Here is a 17,676-nt window from a genome sequence, read left to right as displayed (position 1 = left end):
TCGCTCCGATAACGTAGAAGGGGTTTTTTCCAAAAATGGATTGTCTGCTCTGAGTAGTTTGCTTTACTAATTAATTTCTATAGTAGTGTAACTCTGATTTTATTCCGTTAAGTTAATTTCTGTTGCTGGCGAAATGAACAAATATATAAGTTTTATAGACCATTTTACTAAAACTCTTCAGTGAAACGATGATTTAATACTTGTATTAATTTAATTTATTAGGTATATAGTCTGTTACTTAAATAACCAAGTAATTACGCAAAATGTGTGAGATAATTATATGTAAAATGGCGCAGGGACCCGCCAAAAGGAATATTTGTATATCCACAGCAAAATATGAGGGAAAATCATATGGAATTTAATGCCGTGAATGATATTTTATACTTGATGGAATTATGAAATTTAAATACACAAGCTAAATTGGCAGTGATGCACGTATTTGAACCATTGTATTAGTGAAGAAATTAATTATCGACCAGTCACTTGCAGGTGCTTCATTTGGATTCTCAGCAGCGACTGGTTCTTCCTCTTGTGGTGGTGCCATAGGTATTATACGGTCAGCTGTCGTAAATATTGCATTTTCGGCTTCACACTCGAAATACTTGCCTGTGAACGGTAATTCATCTTTTTGCGGAGATGGAGTGTTGTCCTGTAAAACAAATGCATAACATTTACATATTTAATATATAAATAAAATAGCATTTCCAAATCCTTCATACTAACCAGTAACTCCAAACCAAAGAAATACCCAACTGGATGAATTTCCGGGACTGGACCAATGTAACAAACAATACAATCATAGTGCTTACTCCCATCTTGCTCTAAGCAACGTCCTGGCACACTAACCACATCACCCGGATTCGCACTACTGAGCCAATCGCAACGGTCTTTGTGAAGTAAAAGTTGCAAACGGCGTTGTGGTTCTGGTATGCTCACTATGAAAGGCCAGAAATTATCGCATACTGGCAACAAATTGTCCACCGTACACTGATAAGTGCGCCTGGTGTCGGGCTCTCGAAGCACTGTGTCATATACATAAACCTGTACAGTTGGTGGTGGTGATGATTGATTTGCCAATATCTGTGATTCCTGGGTAATTTTAACAAGAGTACCACCGGCCACTGTATAATTTTGCATCTCCAATGAAGTGTTTTCCAGCTCCGTGGTCTCGTTCACAAATTGCAGTCGCGCTGTGCGGCTTAGTACAGCATATTTTGTAATCATTATTAATATAGTTTTATGAAATAGCCTTTGTTCTTAAATAAAAGACTTTTTTAAGTTCACACAGTAATAGCAAAGTTTTGTAAAAATGTAAGCAATTGCTACGAAAATTAAATGCGTAGCTTTGGCGAAGTGTTTATTATTTACATTTATATTTTAAGTATTTCACCAAGATTGGTAACTGTAATCGATTTTGTTTTGTTTATCGATATATGATACGTATAATGACAAGTAGCTGGTGTATTTTTCCGTTGAAGACGTACTCAGAGCAGATGACATCGCATAGAGGAAATACAACATTCAATGCAATTTGTCGGTTTGAATAAAAAAATGATTTCAATGACCCGATTTACACGAGGAGACATCTGGAAGGGAAACATTTTGTTCAAGGGCGAAGGACGGTCGGGGAAGAGAGAATGGATTTTGTCTCCCGTACTCGGCGACACGCTTTGCTCTTCTTATTCGTATTTCCAATCTTAAAGCAATTTTTGACAGTTGCTTCATTCGTTTTCTTCTTTTCTTGTGAAAGTTCTAAGTTATGTGTGGGTTTTCAATCAAACGGAAGATAACAACGATGACAAACATCCGAACGCTGCTTGGGAAATGCACGATTATTTTTGCGAGTAAAGTAGGTATAATTTAAAATAGTTATGGGACATGTTTATGTTGATTTCTAATTTTTCCCTGCATTTCTAGATACTCAAGTTAATTTTAAGTTAATTATTTACATACGAAGAATTTTTAATTTAATTTTTTATTCAAGTATAAGAATTTATAAATATATTTCAATAAAAAAAACAACAAATTATTTATTATTTAACCAGTTTGCATTTTTCATTCATATATTTAAGAAACTGTTGTCGAACGCTCTCTACTTTACATGTAAGCGCGTGTTAGAATACATCCGAACCAGAAAAAGTATTAAATGTCAAAATGTCGGGGAAACATTTTTGCCCGTGTGTACGCGAAAGAAACATAAAAAGAGAATTTCCAGTGTCTCCCTTCCAGATGTCTCCTCGTGTAAATCGGGACAATGAGAATGTAAATAAACAAATAATGGGGCTGCTACAATGGGTCCTTTGTGTCCGTTGCAGCAACCCATTTGACTGACGTGACGTGTAAAACGTACCGTGGTGCCGCACTAAAAATATTAACGCGTATAAACAAAAAAGCAACAAATGTTCTTTTCATGAAAACAAATACCATATTTCAGTTGTATAAACAGTTTTTGTTGGTTGTCAAATATATTATAAAATTAATACCTTTTGAAGCGTAAGTAGAATTTATGGTAGTCGTAGACGGTGGATGCGACCATAACTTGAAATCATCTTGGCACTCGCCGTACGGCAGAAGTAGAAAGTTGCCAATTTTAGTGCATTCCGGCATGGTGTACGGCACGTATGTGACACCTTCGACTCAAATACACAAAAACTATATTAGTTTACTGTCCGGCCATTTTGACGGATCTTCAAGGCATAAATAAACTGTAAAGCAAGGCACTTTGGCATTGAAACCACCAAGCTGCAGACAAAAAAGGAAAAACGAATAAGTTGCACATTGTATGGACACACTTTGCTTGCAGTCTTAGAGCAAAGGTCGGGTTAGGTTAGGTGGAAGCGTTTGTTCACTATGGAGCTCACACAGACTCGTAGCCCATTTTGACACATCATGAGGAACTTCCCTCTTCTAAAAGCAAAGTTAACCGTTCAAAACTTTGCAAGATCCCTGATTTTCTACTCATCGAAAATTTGTCTACCGTACTTTAGGTACCTTAAATTTACATACAGAAAGTGCAAACTCGTCTCTTGCTCATTCACACAGCTTCTGCAGAAGACGTGTGGCTGCGCGCTAATGCTCTGAGCGTACCTGCTTATTAGACAGTGCTTCATTATTGCGGAAATTAGTGTGCTAAGACTATGCTCATTTTGCCATAGCAGAATTTCTGAGCGTTTGCCATTAAACCATGGGCTGGTCATAATTGGGGATATATTCTCTAAGTGGGTTTGTTAAACCATTTTTCCTTCGATATTCTTAGAACTTTATCAAAAATAAATAGCTTACATGTCAGTAAGGGTAAGCGTATGTCATTGTCATTCTCTAGTTTATTTTATACTATGCACAGGTTCAAATCTCCGTGCAAGAAACAGCAGAAATGATAGAAAATTTGTTTCTAATAGCGCTGGCCCCTCAACAGGCAATGGCAAACCTCCGAGTGTATTTCTGCAATGAAACACCTCCTCATAAAAAAACCATTTGCTGTTCGGAATCGGTTGAAAACTGTAGGTCTCTCCATTTGTCAAACAACATCAATCCTCAAACAACACACCACAAATAGAAGAAGGAGCTCATCCAAACAGCTGACAGAAGTGCTCGCGCCAATTGTTTATTTTCTATACATAGTTAAACTCGTGTAGAAATTTCACCACACAAAAACCATTTGAACTCTAATAGAAAAAATTTATTAGCAATTAATTTGGATTTAATAGCATTAATGCTTTTATAAGGAGCTAGAAAATTTACATAGTACCAAATTAAAACTACAATCGAAAATGTCAACACGTACGTCGATAACGTTGCTCTGATTTCTTGCTTTGAAAAATCGATATAAGTAGTTAGCATGTGATCACTGAACTTTCACAGCTGATGTGTATATCAACAGGAACATAGCAACGCTGCCACTATTTATGATTTTGTTAATGCATTTTGGTGTTTTTATTGTAATCGATTGCGACAAAGGAACCGGAAATGACGAAAGAAACTTACACCAAACGAAATCTACTAAATAAGTATATTATAATAAATATACTTTTTTGTTATAACAGTAATAATACAAGTGCCACACATTTTTATTTATCCAATTCTTAGAAAAAGCTAAATCACACAGAATTATGCAATGAAGTGAGCCGACTTTTCAAAGTACACAATAATAAAAGATAGATATGTACATATGTATGCACGTAGATCGCCTTCAAACATGTTGCCTTCATGCTTGCTTAAAAAGATAGAGACATACTTGCACACATAACTACGCGCATTTGGATTAACATATTTTCGTATATCTAATGGCCTCTGGAGACGATACAGCATGCTTGACTGAGCTTTGTGTGTGTTAGTGCAGTCGGGTGTCGTCGTGTCACACATACTTGTTGTCGGCTTTTGAATGATGAAAATCAAAAATTTTAGATATTAGCGTCAATCAGCCGACACGCACACATATAAAGTTCTTGTCAAACAATGCTTGACCGTCACCAGAGGCCATATGAAGCATCTTCACAAGAAATCACCTTGCACTCTAGCGACACGCCACCGATCAGTCCACTCTTCTCACATTTATACGAGTACACGAGTATATTCGTGTTTTGTTCTCATCAGCCGCTGTCGCTCGCAGTCATTTCAAATGGATCGCGCTCGCTTTGAGTTCTTACATCGGATATCAGTTCAGTCTATAACCGCTACGCCAAGTATAACGTTCGATAAAAGTTTTTGAAACAAAAAATTCTAAACATTTTTGTTACTAATAAGTTTCGCTATATACTTGTATTTTTGTATGACGCGTGTCGGGTGTTGTTATTGCTATTGTATTGTGCGCGTGTGAATAATTGCTTGTCGAGTGTTTCAATATTATTAGGAACTAACAATCAAAATAGTGGCGCCACTGCGTGGTAACAAGTCATCTTTGCTAAAAACAAAAAAAAATTCTTTTGTGAAATTCAGTTGTGCTCTAAATGTTGGCGACAAAGTGAAATAGTGAAAAACGGCGAAAAAAGTGTACATTAATTTCGACTCGCAAAGTTTTGGCTACGAGATCAATAGTCAATTGAATAAGTGTTAACTGTGTGTGTGTGTGAGTGCGCGTTTGTCAAAAATTCATATTTCTCACTTGATCGAGATTTAAGGAAATGTAGAAAATAGATTTCGAATGCGCTGAATAAATTTAATTGTTTACCAACATAAATATTATTAATTAAGAAAGGAAGATCGCGTTTATTCTTGGAAACTAACAAAACTTTTTTCTCAGTACAAAGAAAAATAAATAAATAAATAATAAATAATAGAAAATTTAATAAAAAAATGCCTGTGCAAATACGAATTTTAATGAAAATTCCATTTATAAAATATAAATTTCAAATTTAAAATATAAATTAAAAAGAAAATAAAAAATTACTTTCCTCAAAATTTCTTTGATCAAAAAATATGCGAACAAATAATAGCAATTAAAATTGATGGGAAATATTTAAGAATGTGGCTTAAGCAAGAGGCTTGGGAAAATCAAAACGGAATCATAATTAACGGTAAGTACTATAAAATAAAGTAAATCAAAAAAAGGTAATGATAAAAAAAAAAAACAATAAAAAAAATTTAATACAATTAAAGTCAAGTATTATAAAAAAAAAAAAAAAAAATAAAATAAAATAAAATAAAACAAAATAAAATAAAATAAAATAGAAAGAGGTAAAATAAAATAAAATAAAATAAAATAAAATCAAAAATTCTTAGACTCATTTTCAAAAATATGTTCAATAAGTCTTATTTTTTCCTTCCATGTACTCACATAAGTACATATTTTTACGATCCCTAGTTTTTTGCAGGCCTTAAAATGCTAGATATGTCCATAGGCATGTACAAGGTGGCGCAAAATTAATTAGCCAATTTGGTTCTTGGGAAACTTGTTTCTTTTACTAAATAAAAAGGAAAACAGTTTCTGGAAAAGTCAATTTAGCATTCTTTTGTATAAGGTGGCGCAAAATTAATCATTGAATTTTTTTTAGTATGTTTTTTTTTCGTTTTACTAAATAAAAACGAAGAAAGTTTCTGGAAAAGTGAATTAAGAACATTTTTTTGTACAAGGTGGCGCAAAGTTAATCAGCCAATTTGGTTCTTGAGTAATTTTGTTCTTCCTTTTACTTAATAAAAAGAAAAGAACATTCTGGAAAATGGAATTAGAACATTTTTTTTTTGGACAAGGTGATCATCTAAATTGGTTTTTGAATAACTTTTTTTACTAAATACAACCAAAAAAAATTATTTTGGAGTGATGGAAATCTTTATTTTAACTTACACGCGCTCCATTATTTGTCTGTTTGTATACTGCAGCTTGAGTTTTTTGGTTTATATATATAATTGGCATGTGCACCAATTTTTGTTTGTTTGGCCGAGCTCCTCCTCCTATTTGTGGTGTGCGTCTTGATGTTGTTCCACAAATGGAGGGAATTTCAGTTTCTAGCGACTCCGAACGGCAAATATTTTTATGAGGAACTTTTTCATGGCAGAAATACACTCGGAGGATTGCCATTGCCTGTCGAAGGGCGACCGCTATTAGAAAAATGTTTTTCTAAATTTTGGTGTTTCACCGACATTCGTACCATCGTTCCTTCTGTGAACTCCGAATGATAGTCACGCACCAACCCTTTCGGCTACGGCGGCCGCAAGCAGCTTTCTGGTTTACAAGTGTCAAATTTGATAGACGTACGACGCCATTTGCAAACTATAGGGTGACTAATTTTGCGCCGCCGTATACATATATTAACCCTCCATTGGACACCTTCCGTTTAAAACCTCCGGTTAGTCACCCGTGTCTGGCCTTGTTTTTCGTCCTGCTGAAGGATCCTTTTTAAAAAGTTATATCCATAAATCGAAAGAAAATTTAATTTTAATAAGCTACCTGGAAGCTCATATCATTAGCTGTAATAGAAATAAGTTAAATTCACGTCCAAAGGAGAAAAAGCCAGTCTGGCCACATCCGGGTGCCCAACGGAGGTATAATACTAGAGATGAAGAGATGAGATGAAAAAAATAAAAAAAATTTGGAACACAAAAATGCAAGAGATTTTATTTAAATCAATTAGAATACCTTTAACCCTTCGCCGTCGTATTAAATTTGGATATGGGTGTCGTATTGGGCGGAATAAATTTTCGTCGAAAGAGCAGTGATACTCAACATGCGAGGTTATGAAAAATAAACAAGATTCATTAATTCTATAATTCTGTGGTGCCTGAGACTAGACATACAACCAGAATGGTAAAAACGCTTTGGTCGCTGTGAGTTTGCCAAAAGAGGCACTGATTTTATGCAATAACACTTATTCATAGGCTATGATCCTACAGGAACGACGGATGACCTAGACTATAAGGAAGTGTAAAGCTCACCCAATTCCATTTAGTTTTAAACTACATACTTGTGTAGATTACGCTCTAGCTCGCTACGGATAAAGTTCCATGTTGTATTTGAAGACAGACCCACGACTGGGCATTGCATTATGAATTGTGGAAGGGAATGAAATCAGCTTTCTATCGTTTTCAAGTCGAGCTTAGAAACGTTAAATAATTGTCATTAGATACTACTTTCTTGTATCAATTCTGTTTCAATTCGGTTAGGCTTTATACACAACAATTTTTTTTGGTTCCTGGCTGATTTCTAGCCCAGATCCAGGGTGGAATGGTGTTTCAAAATGCGCCTTCGATTCGCCACATCTCTGCTCGCTGTGTTTGGGCTCTGCTCGCTTGCATGTGAAAGCAACAACAAAGTTATCGAGCAAGATTAGCCGGTGAGTACAGTTATAGCTCCTAAAACTGGCGAAACTCACTATTTTCAGTGCTGCTAACTCTCTTTCAAGAGATTTTCATTAGACCGCTTCCATAAAAGGATGCCATAGTTGTTTCAACTTTCCGAATTTTCTTTTGATGTTCCCGCCATGTTTTTAGTCTATAGTCAACAACAACAACAACGAGAATAACGATAACACAAAGGGTGTTGACAGAGCACAAGCATCAGAAGCGATAAGTTGAAGCAACAAATGTTTCCCTGTATGAACGCGGCCTTACTATCACACGTTAAGTGCTTCCAAACAAATGCTATTTTTCAAGTGCTTTCCAGTGCTACCAAAGCCTGTTTATTTAAATCAACAGAGAACGTTAAATATATATTTAACGTTCTCTGAATCAATTGCTTCATCTATTTGCAAGAATCGAAGGCGCCTAAAAGAAAGTAAGTAAGAACTCTCGGGCGAAGGTTAGTTTGAGGTCGTTCATTAATTAATAGTAACGGGACATGGGTTAGGTTCAGACTTGTTAAGTACTTCAGGCAAAGTATAAAAAAAACTTAAGTTTAATAACCCAAACCATTAACTAATTTCGAAAGTGGTTTTTCGGAAGATAGAATTACCCATCTACGACAGTTGTCACTGTTCATTTCATGAAAAATGCTCACCATGAAAAAAACTGTTACATGATAAGGCATTAGACATATTATATTCAGAAAATTAGAAAAAAGATTCATTCACAAATAAACTTTTATGAAAAAAATTTACTGTTTTCCAAGATCTACCTTATATTTTTATAAAAAAGATCATTCACAAGTAAACTTTTATTAAAAAATGTACTATTTTCCAAGATCTACCTTATATTTTTAACGGCGTCGCTGTGCTGTCAACATTGCATTCACAAAAAGCCACATTAGTGCTTCATAGACATGTCTGATATAATTATTATAGCAGCTGGTAGGGAGATAACTCGCGGAGCTATCGAGCTATCAACAGCATTGCCAAGAAGTTAAGCTCCTAGAGGCGTACTGCCTTTCTCTTTCCGACTCTTGTTAATTTCTAAGTTCTTCTTTTGTCAGCCAGCCCCAAGGATGCAATATTTACCAGGTATGCTCTCTAACTATGGTGAAAACGAGAATTGTGAGGGAAACTTTTGCTGTCACGTCACTTGGGAGATTCTACAGTCGGAATTTGCACAATAATTACACAAATATTCAGACACTCCTCCATTCAGTCGTTGGTCTGACAGCAACAAAGTGTCATTGTTTGATTTTTTCGTGTATTATTCAAGTGACGTCAGCCCACTTCAAATGCGCTCAGCGCCGAATAACGGTCTGCCAAATAACTTAACTTTAAAATATTTTCACTATAAGCTAGTCCGCCATTAAATTATATTGCATTATACAGTAATTGAATTCATGATTTGTTTATTATTTTTACACTACGTTTACATCGTTAACAAAATCATGATTAGCTGCCAATGTTTACACTTCCCTCAGCTACACTGCACAGGAAAACAGTTTCTTATTACTATTGCACTTTGCCATAGAAAACATCTTTTATTTATTATGCTTACCCTACGTTCACACAGCCTCTGAAAACATATTTTATTTATTTCGCTTTTACTAAGTTCATACTGCATCCGCAAAACTCTTGTATTTATTATGTTTACTTTACGTCTAAACTACCTCAGGAAACATTGTTTATTTATTTTTCTTATACTACATTCTCAATGTATTTGAAAAAAAGTTTTTTTGTTTAGATTTTGTCAAAAAGCCGTTCAAGTTAAATAATACGTAGTAAATCGTTTTTGCTACACGTTGGAGGCATTCTCTATGACCTGCGTAATTGCAGAATAGCAAGAAATGCAAAATTCTATACTAAAATATGCACGACCATGAGCACTACAGTTAAAAATTGTAGCACCTTCAAAGAAACAACCATGAAAAGCTGTCACAGGGCTGCTTTGTTTTCCTACACTTCATAGCAAGGAAATATGTAATATTTGATGCCCTATGTCCCACGAGTTATTAAGAACGTGAAGAAGAAGAATAGGACGGTGAAAAGAATTCGTGCATCTTTTACGGGTTTGCAAGACACATAACGAGCTACCTTGGGTTATCGAGTTTAGTATCACGATCAATTCCCACTGGAACGTTCCGGATAATTTTTGTGGGCATTGGCAACATTGATATAAAACTTCTGTTTTGGCCATAAGAAGAAGAAGAAACATAAATATAAACATTCTTCCATGTGAGATTAAGCCCTCACTGGTCCTTGAGTGTATCGAGAAATTGAATCTGCTAGATACGCATAATCGCTTTCGGCTAATTTGGGACCCTGGACACAGGCGTATAAATGTGAACGAAGTAGCGGAAGAATTGGCAAGAGACTCTGCGGTCTTGTCATTAATAGGACTCGAACACATTATCAAGGAAAAATCTTAGAAGGGAAGAGCTGAGGCTAAGGTAGGTTAGCTGGCACCCAATGAGGTTTACAAATCTCATAACACTCCCCAACGATAAACTCGGAATCCTCACGGGCATTCTAAAAGGCCATTGCAGACTGTGCAGTCATGTGCACACTATCGTGATATGGTGCACTGATCCGGAGGCTCCAATGTACATTCTCATTGAATGCAGTGCCGAGAAGGTTGAGACATCTCGGCCAATTGCAGCCAGAAGAAAGGCACATAAGCTCAGTCTATCTCAGCTATATCTTAAGTTTAATAAGATAACTGCATCTGGATGAGGTACTGTGATGAGTAGAGGGCACAAAATACCACGAGGTCGAAGTGCAAACCTTCAATAAATCAAAATCTCATCTACTTATAGATTCTTCTCCAAGAATTGTTGTCAAAACTGCTTCCGGGATACTAAAACAAGATTCAGACGATTACTTCATTTCAAGGAAAACACACATACTTGGACTCATTCGTTACCATAATTATATTTGGATGTATTTTACACTACATTTCCTGTTTGAAACATGAAAGCATTGAGGATGAAACATTAAAGAAGTCGAAGAACCTGGTAATAATACACAATTTCTGGAAAACGATATTTTAACCGTAAATCAACATTTTTCAAGAGTTGGTCAATTCAAATGTAACTAATTTGAATTTATATTAGGTGCGCAACTAAGTTCTCGCCGTTTGTAAATAGATGTAGCCAGCAGTGTGTGCTAGTCGATTCTAACATAACCATAACATCATAAACCAAGCTTAGACATATGGTAAACAAACTGCTTCGACAAATTAGTGATTTTGTTTTGGTGTCATATACTTTTGGTTTTGTCAAAATGTCTGATTTTGTGCTGAATAATCGTCATTTGCGGGAAGTGTTGATTTTCCTCTCATTCGAAAAAAAACGCCGGCTGAAGCGCATCGAGAGCTACAAAAAGTTTATGGAGATGCTGGTTCAAGTGAAATAACGTGCCGAGATTGGTTCCGCCGCTTCGAAGACGGTGATTTTAATGTTGACGACCGTCCGCGTGAAGGAAGGCCAAAAACCTTCGTACACGCTAAATTGGAGGCATTGCTCAATGAGGATCCATGTATAGGAGTTACTCGCCAATCTATTTCCAAGCGATTGCATGCTTTGGGAATGATTCAGAAACAGTGGACTTTGGTTACTTACGGGTTAAAACCAAGGGATGTTGACGTCGTTTTTCACCTGTGAACCATCACTGGAGATCGGTACCGACTTCAATTTATGCGATTGAGCATGAAAAAGTGATTCTACAGCATGACAACGCTCGGCCTCACTTTGCCAAGTCCGTTAAAACCTACCTAGAAAAATTGAAATGGGAAATCCTACCCTACCTGCCATATTCTCCAGATATTGCGCCGTCCGATTATCACCTGTTCCGATCGATGACACGTGGTCTAGCTGGCCAGCAGTTCCATTCATATGAAGACATCAAAAAATGGCTTGATTCGTGGATAGCCTCAAAAGATGAACAGTTTTACCGCGACCGCATACGAGATCTACCAGAAAGATGGGAAAAAGTAGTAGCCAGCGATGGGCAATACTTTTAATGATTCACTTGTAACCATGTTTTTAGAATAAAGTTGTATTTTCATCAAAAAAATAGCGAGAACTTAGTTGGGCACCTAATAGTTGACTTAAATATTTTGTAGAAAACCTCACTCAACATTAAATTTATCGCGGAAATCAAATATTTTTTGAAATATTTCATACAACTTCATATCTACTATATATATACATGACCTTATAAGAGCTACCAATTACAAAACACTTTGCTGTCAAACTAATGACGGAAAACTAACGAAACGAACGGATCATAAATTGAGTCGGATCTCTATTAGGATCACATCGTTGTTGTTGCATTTTAATCCGATCATTAACCATTGGAACTGCAGCTGCGTGAGAATCCCCCTATTGAGCGGCATTCGATAATTTAGCACTGGATTTATTTAAGCAAATTGCATTTTTTTGAAAATCTTTTATCACCAACTTCAATAAAAATTCACTCAATTCATACTAAGTAAACAATGTAATGTTTAGGCATTGTAACTGGCCTTCGATAGAAATAATGTTGCAAATAAATCGTTTTTTTTTGTTTTTTTTTTGCTCAGATAAAGCGTAAATATTTCTAGATCAGTTTAGTTAGACACTTGAGCTGTGCAATAAATTGCACAAGAACTGAAAACAGGCCACTTGAAAAAGCTATGAAAGAAAACCAAATGTAAATATTATTGGCACAGCGTTGCATTTGTCTAAATTTTGGCACGCGTGAAAATGCCTTCAAATGACGTTTGCTAATGAATTTCCCCCATAAATTACAAGTAATTTCAATTGCTCAGAGTACCCATTAAATATTCTATTTATTGGCATTTTAAAATTGCTGAATAAATATATTTAAAAACAAACAAAAAAAAACACGTCAACACCATAAATATTTCAAAATTTTGCTTTTAACGATATTCATAGATACGAGCAGATAAAAGTGCATTGGACCGTCGATAAATTGACTGGCGCCAGGTATGAGTTAATAAGCATTATTTTCTTGCTTTATAAATTTATTAATGCGCGAGTATAAGAATATAATAAGGAATCTAAAATGTTTAAAATGAACAAACATACACATGTAAATGTACTACATTGCAGTAGGAGTTAGGGGATTTGAATTCGCCCTGGACACAGTGTTAGGAAAAATTTCAAACCTCGTAAAACTTGTGGAAAGCTATTAATTATTTAAGTATGCGCAAGTGTTATCTTACCCGTATTTATGCCCATGCATGCATTATACGTACATATTTATATACATACTTAGGTTCTAAAATATATAAATATTTGAAAATAAGCTAAATGAGCTGTGAATCACGATTTGAAAAGGCAATATTGTGAGATTGAAAAAAAAAATATTTCAAAATATTTTCTAGCCAAGTATTAGCGCTGGTTTATTTTTAGAGTGACTCGGAAATGTACTTTATACTATAAGCAAGGCGAATTTATTAAAGGTGGTATCGGTAAATCAGCGCATTGGTTTTTTGTTTTTCGCCGCGTCCATGCGGCTGTCAGCACAGTATGAAGCAGGGCGAATTCATTCTTTGTTTTCTACTTTACCGTGATAATCAAACGTACAAAACGTTGTTGTTGGCCACCTTTAATGAATGATCCTTGACTACAAGTTTATTGCATTTCCAGATTTCCAGATGACGGCTTTTCTTTCAGCACTCAGTGTGTTTTGTTGTAGAAATATTACTAAGGCATCCCATAAATTTAACATAATTTTCACAAATTTGACACTTAAACCAGTTTATTACTGATAAATACACTGGGATTCCTTCAAATCCAAAGCTTTTATTAGGAATTACATACGATGAGGTGTGACCAAGGCACATTTTTTGAAGGTGGTGCCACTAGATCAACAACAATGTTTTGTACGTTTGATTGTCACGGCAAGGTATTGGCTAAGTAGAAAACAGGAAGCTAATTCGCCTTGTTTTATTCTGTGGTGACAGCTACATGGATCAGCTGATGAAATCAGTGGATTTACCAACACCAACTTTGATACATTCGCATTGGGTGTTTCTATAAAAAAAGAGATTCATTTTTGACATGGAAGGGCAACTCGGAATTAAATAATTTGTAAGGTCTTCTCGGCCAATTTGAAAATACTTAAATCAATACTTCATTGGCACACACACACACCTTTTAATAAATTCTTCTTCTTCTTCTTCTTCTTCTTCAATAGCCTTTTATTACAAGTTTACACCTGTTTTTCTTTACACAATTCACATATATACATTATGAACATTATTTTTATTTTATTTATTTCATTATTTAATTTCTGCGATGTTTTCACAACTTCACAAAATTCACAACATCGAAAAAAAAACTCTAATGCGAATGAAGGCCATGCCATCGCTAAAATAAAAATTAGCTATTTACAATAGGTTTCAAGAAAATTCATGTTAACACATTCTTCGAATATAAAAAAGTTGATATAATACAAAACACTCTTTAAACAGTCTTGTTCAAAATTTAAGCAACTTGAATCCTCTAATTTCTATATTTACACTCGTATTAGAAAAAGTTGTCAAACTGCTGCAGTTAAAGCTAGTTGAAATATATTTAGTTAGAAACACAAATATTTACAAATATTTTAAGGAAAAATAAAATACAGTAATAATAAAAATAAAAAAATTATTGTAAGTATAATAACAAAAAATAATAATAAAAATAAGAGTCGGTGGCCTAAGCTGTTAGTAATCTGTTATTTAATAAAAATAAAAGTAATAAAAAATAATAATAAATAAAAATAAAAACAATACATAGTAAGAAAAAAATATGAACATATCTTTAAATAAAAAAAAAGATATTTTTGGCAATCCTGCGAAAATATTTTTAATTAATTTAATTAAAAATGAAAGTATTTCTAAACATACGTACGTAAGATTTTACGTATTTAATTATGATTTTTTAGAGAGTTCAAACACTCTTAACAAATACTCGTATATCTATAAGTATATTAAAGATTACTCAAACAGCTTTTATTTGACACAATAACTGTAATATTTTATTTACTTAATTCTTTGGATTTTGCAATATTTTAATTAACCTCCATAGTTTATTAATTGAAATTTGAAATGAATTTGAAAGCTGGCAGTGATCTTAAAAATAGTTCGTTTGAAACTATTATTGTAATATTTCTCGTATTTTAATTCAACTAAATTTTACAGATAGGTGTCAACTCTACTTAAAACATTTCTGTATTAAAGTGTGCTTAAATACCTTTCGTTTGTTACTAGTATTGTAATATTTTTATTAGCTTGTTTAGATAATTCATTTTAATATTTCCAACAGGTGGCAACTCTACTTGAAATATATTTGCATTAAAGTGTCTTTAAACGGCTTTCGTTAAACACCACTACTGAAATATTTTATTTAGTTAATTCAAATTTTTTACATATCTGGCAACGCTATTAAACTACCATATTGTAATGGTTTAACCATTAAAATTTGTTAATTCATTTTAATAGCTTGGATAGCAGCCTGGAAACCCTACGTAAAATATTTCTGGATTGCAGTGTGTTTAAATACCTTTCGTTTCTTACCAGTATTGTAATATTTTAATTAGCTTGTTTAAATAGTTCATTTTAATAGTTTGAATAGCTGGCAACCCTACTTAAAATATTTCTGTATTAAATTTTTTTTTGTGGTTTTTTGTTTTGTTACCAGTATCGTAATATTTTAATTAGGTTGTATAAATAATTCGTTTTAATATTGTGAATAACTGGCAACCCTACATTTCTGGATTAAAGTGTGCTTAAATACTTTTCCTTTGATACCCATATTGTAATATTTTGATTAACTTCTATAGTTAATTCGTTCTAATATTTTAAATAGCTGGCAACCTTAATGGACATTTTTTGGAGAAAACTGTTTTTAAATGGAGTAAAGTGTACTTATTATTGCATTACTTTATTTAGTTAATTTAGATTTTTTTTTAAATACCTGGTAAGCCTACCTGGAATATTACTGAATTAATGTTTGATCGTACACCTTTCTTTTGATACCCATATTGCAATGTTTTAATCAGCTTGCATAGTTAATTCATTTTAATAATTTGGATAGCTGGCAAAGCTATAGACAATATTTCTGAATTTAAGCGTTCTTAAGCACCTTTTGTTTGACACTATCAATGTAATATTTATTTAGTTTTAATTTAATTTTTTAGAGACCTGGCAACTCTACTTACAATATCACTGAATTAAATTGCTCTCAAATACCTTTCTTTTGATACCCACATTACAATGTTTTAATCAGCTTGCATAGTTACTCCATTTTAATATTTTGGATAGCTGGCAACCCTATAGAAAATATTTCTTGATTAAAGCCTTTCGTTTGGTACTCATATTGGAATATTTCAATTACTTGCATAGTTAATTTCTTCTAATATCCGGATGGTGACGTTCTTTTAACACATTTCTAAATTCAAGTCCCCTCAAACTCCTTTCATGGTGCCAATATTGTAATATCTTCTTCTAAGTAATTTGTTGGCAAGTGTACTTTTTTCATTGGCCTTTCGGGAAACCATTTCGACCTAATCTTATATCCTTGAATCCGCTTGCCATATGAAAATAAGGTATGGCTTTTTTTGTTACTCTCCTAGGATAATTTTGTGAAATAGTAGTAAAATTTTGCATACCTTTAACCTCAAGTGGGTTTTTAGTCGTAGCTATAGCTAACGATTTTTTGAGGTCACTTACTCAAAGGAATTTTCAAAATAAAATAAATAAACAATAAATTACAGCTCAAGAAATCTTAATACCAGAAAAGGTTGCTGGATTGGACTTAGGTGACTTTTTGGATAACAAATCTTTTAGCAGTTTTAAAGAAAAAATATTTATTTATATTTTTTTCTGGGCCTCAAAGTTGAGAGGAGAAAGCATTATTAATATGCATATATGCAGGTTATTTATTTTAGAAAAAAATCGGCTTCTATTACTTAGTAAAAAAAATCTGCTTAGATTCGCTACAATGCTGTACATTTTTCATTGCATAGGTAAAAGCATATATATATGTATGTAGGTATATCTATAAATACAAATATATAAATAAATATCTATTTTAAATACAAACACAAAGCGTACGTGTTTTGTTACAAATGTTACACTTACACAAGCACACACTTTATGGAAAACAGAAAAGAAGCAATAAAAAAGTAATAAAAATCAAGAAGCGATGGGCAACCACTTGCAAGTCTTATGCAAATATTTTCGCCGGAAACAATTTAACATGAAAGTCAATAGAGTATGCGATTCACAAACTTTTTTGAAATCGGTAAATCGTTTCTGCTTATATTTGCCAAATATTTATCCCCTCCATTCTGTGTTAAGCATTTGGCCGAGTTTCTCTTCTAATTTGTGGTGTATGGCTTGATGTTGCTCCACAATTGGAGAAATACCGGTTTATGCCACCTTTGAGCGATACGTAGGGCGACAGCTATTAAAAAAAGTATTTTTCTAGCTTGACCGAAAGAAGTAGCAGTGATCTATTTGAGCTCTAAAAAAACAGAAAGACTAAATTCAAATCACAGCAGGCGAGTGAGAGTTAAAAACTTTCCGCTTTTGCGTATACTTACTTCTTTACACGGAACCTATTCCACAGAGTCTATTCTATGAAGTCTATCCTACCAACCATGAAATATACATGGAGAGGGACCAAAAAATAATGTCCTACAGAGAATTCCAAGTAGATCATTTTGTGCTGCGACAGCTTCCGGATCCACCAACTCCAACCGATTTTACAACGGCGGCCTCAAAGTTGGCGGTGAGGTGTCTTAGGAACAAGGTTTACCAGTCTTTTACAGTTTCTCTCAAACCGAATCAGCAACAATGTAGGCATGATCTACGATCAGGAGTGGTTACAAATTAACATCTAAG

General features: G+C 34.1%; 2 protein-coding genes across 2 annotated transcripts in view; one reads left to right on the top strand and one right to left on the bottom strand.

Annotated features, from left to right (window-relative positions):
* Positions 1 to 200: 200 nt before the first annotated feature.
* On the bottom strand, positions 201 to 1,409 carry LOC128856732 (uncharacterized). The gene is made up of 2 exons (XM_054092046.1): positions 724 to 1,409; positions 201 to 649 (listed from the first exon to the last, which is right to left on the bottom strand). Exons 1-2 carry the CDS (start codon positions 1,222 to 1,224, stop codon positions 416 to 418), a joined length of 735 nt encoding a protein of 244 aa, XP_053948021.1. The 5' UTR covers positions 1,225 to 1,409; the 3' UTR covers positions 201 to 415.
* A 3,188-nt stretch (positions 1,410 to 4,597) lies between these two features.
* Positions 4,598 to 17,676, top strand: part of LOC128858892 (uncharacterized) — a 105,322-nt gene continuing 92,243 nt past the window's right edge. Inside the window, exon 1 of the mRNA XM_054095455.1 lies at positions 4,598 to 5,513. The gene's annotated coding sequence lies outside the window, so the exon portion shown is untranslated. The remainder of the gene's footprint in view (positions 5,514 to 17,676) is intronic.

This window comes from Anastrepha ludens, chromosome 3, assembly GCF_028408465.1.
Source record: "Anastrepha ludens isolate Willacy chromosome 3, idAnaLude1.1, whole genome shotgun sequence".
Taxonomy (NCBI): Eukaryota; Metazoa; Arthropoda; class Insecta; order Diptera; family Tephritidae; genus Anastrepha; species Anastrepha ludens.
Note: the sequence above shows the minus strand (reverse complement) of the source record. Positions and strands in the feature narration are given on the sequence as shown.

Bases quoted from the DNA above. Each gene is read 5' to 3' on its own strand.
- LOC128856732 (XM_054092046.1), bottom strand. From the start codon at position 1,224: ATGATTACAAAATATGCTGTACTAAGCCGCACAGCGCGACTGCAATTT. The intron at 650-723 runs GTTAGTATGAAG...TTTGTTTTACAG, and splicing joins TCTTTGGTTTGGAGTTACTG to GACAACACTCCATCTCCGCA.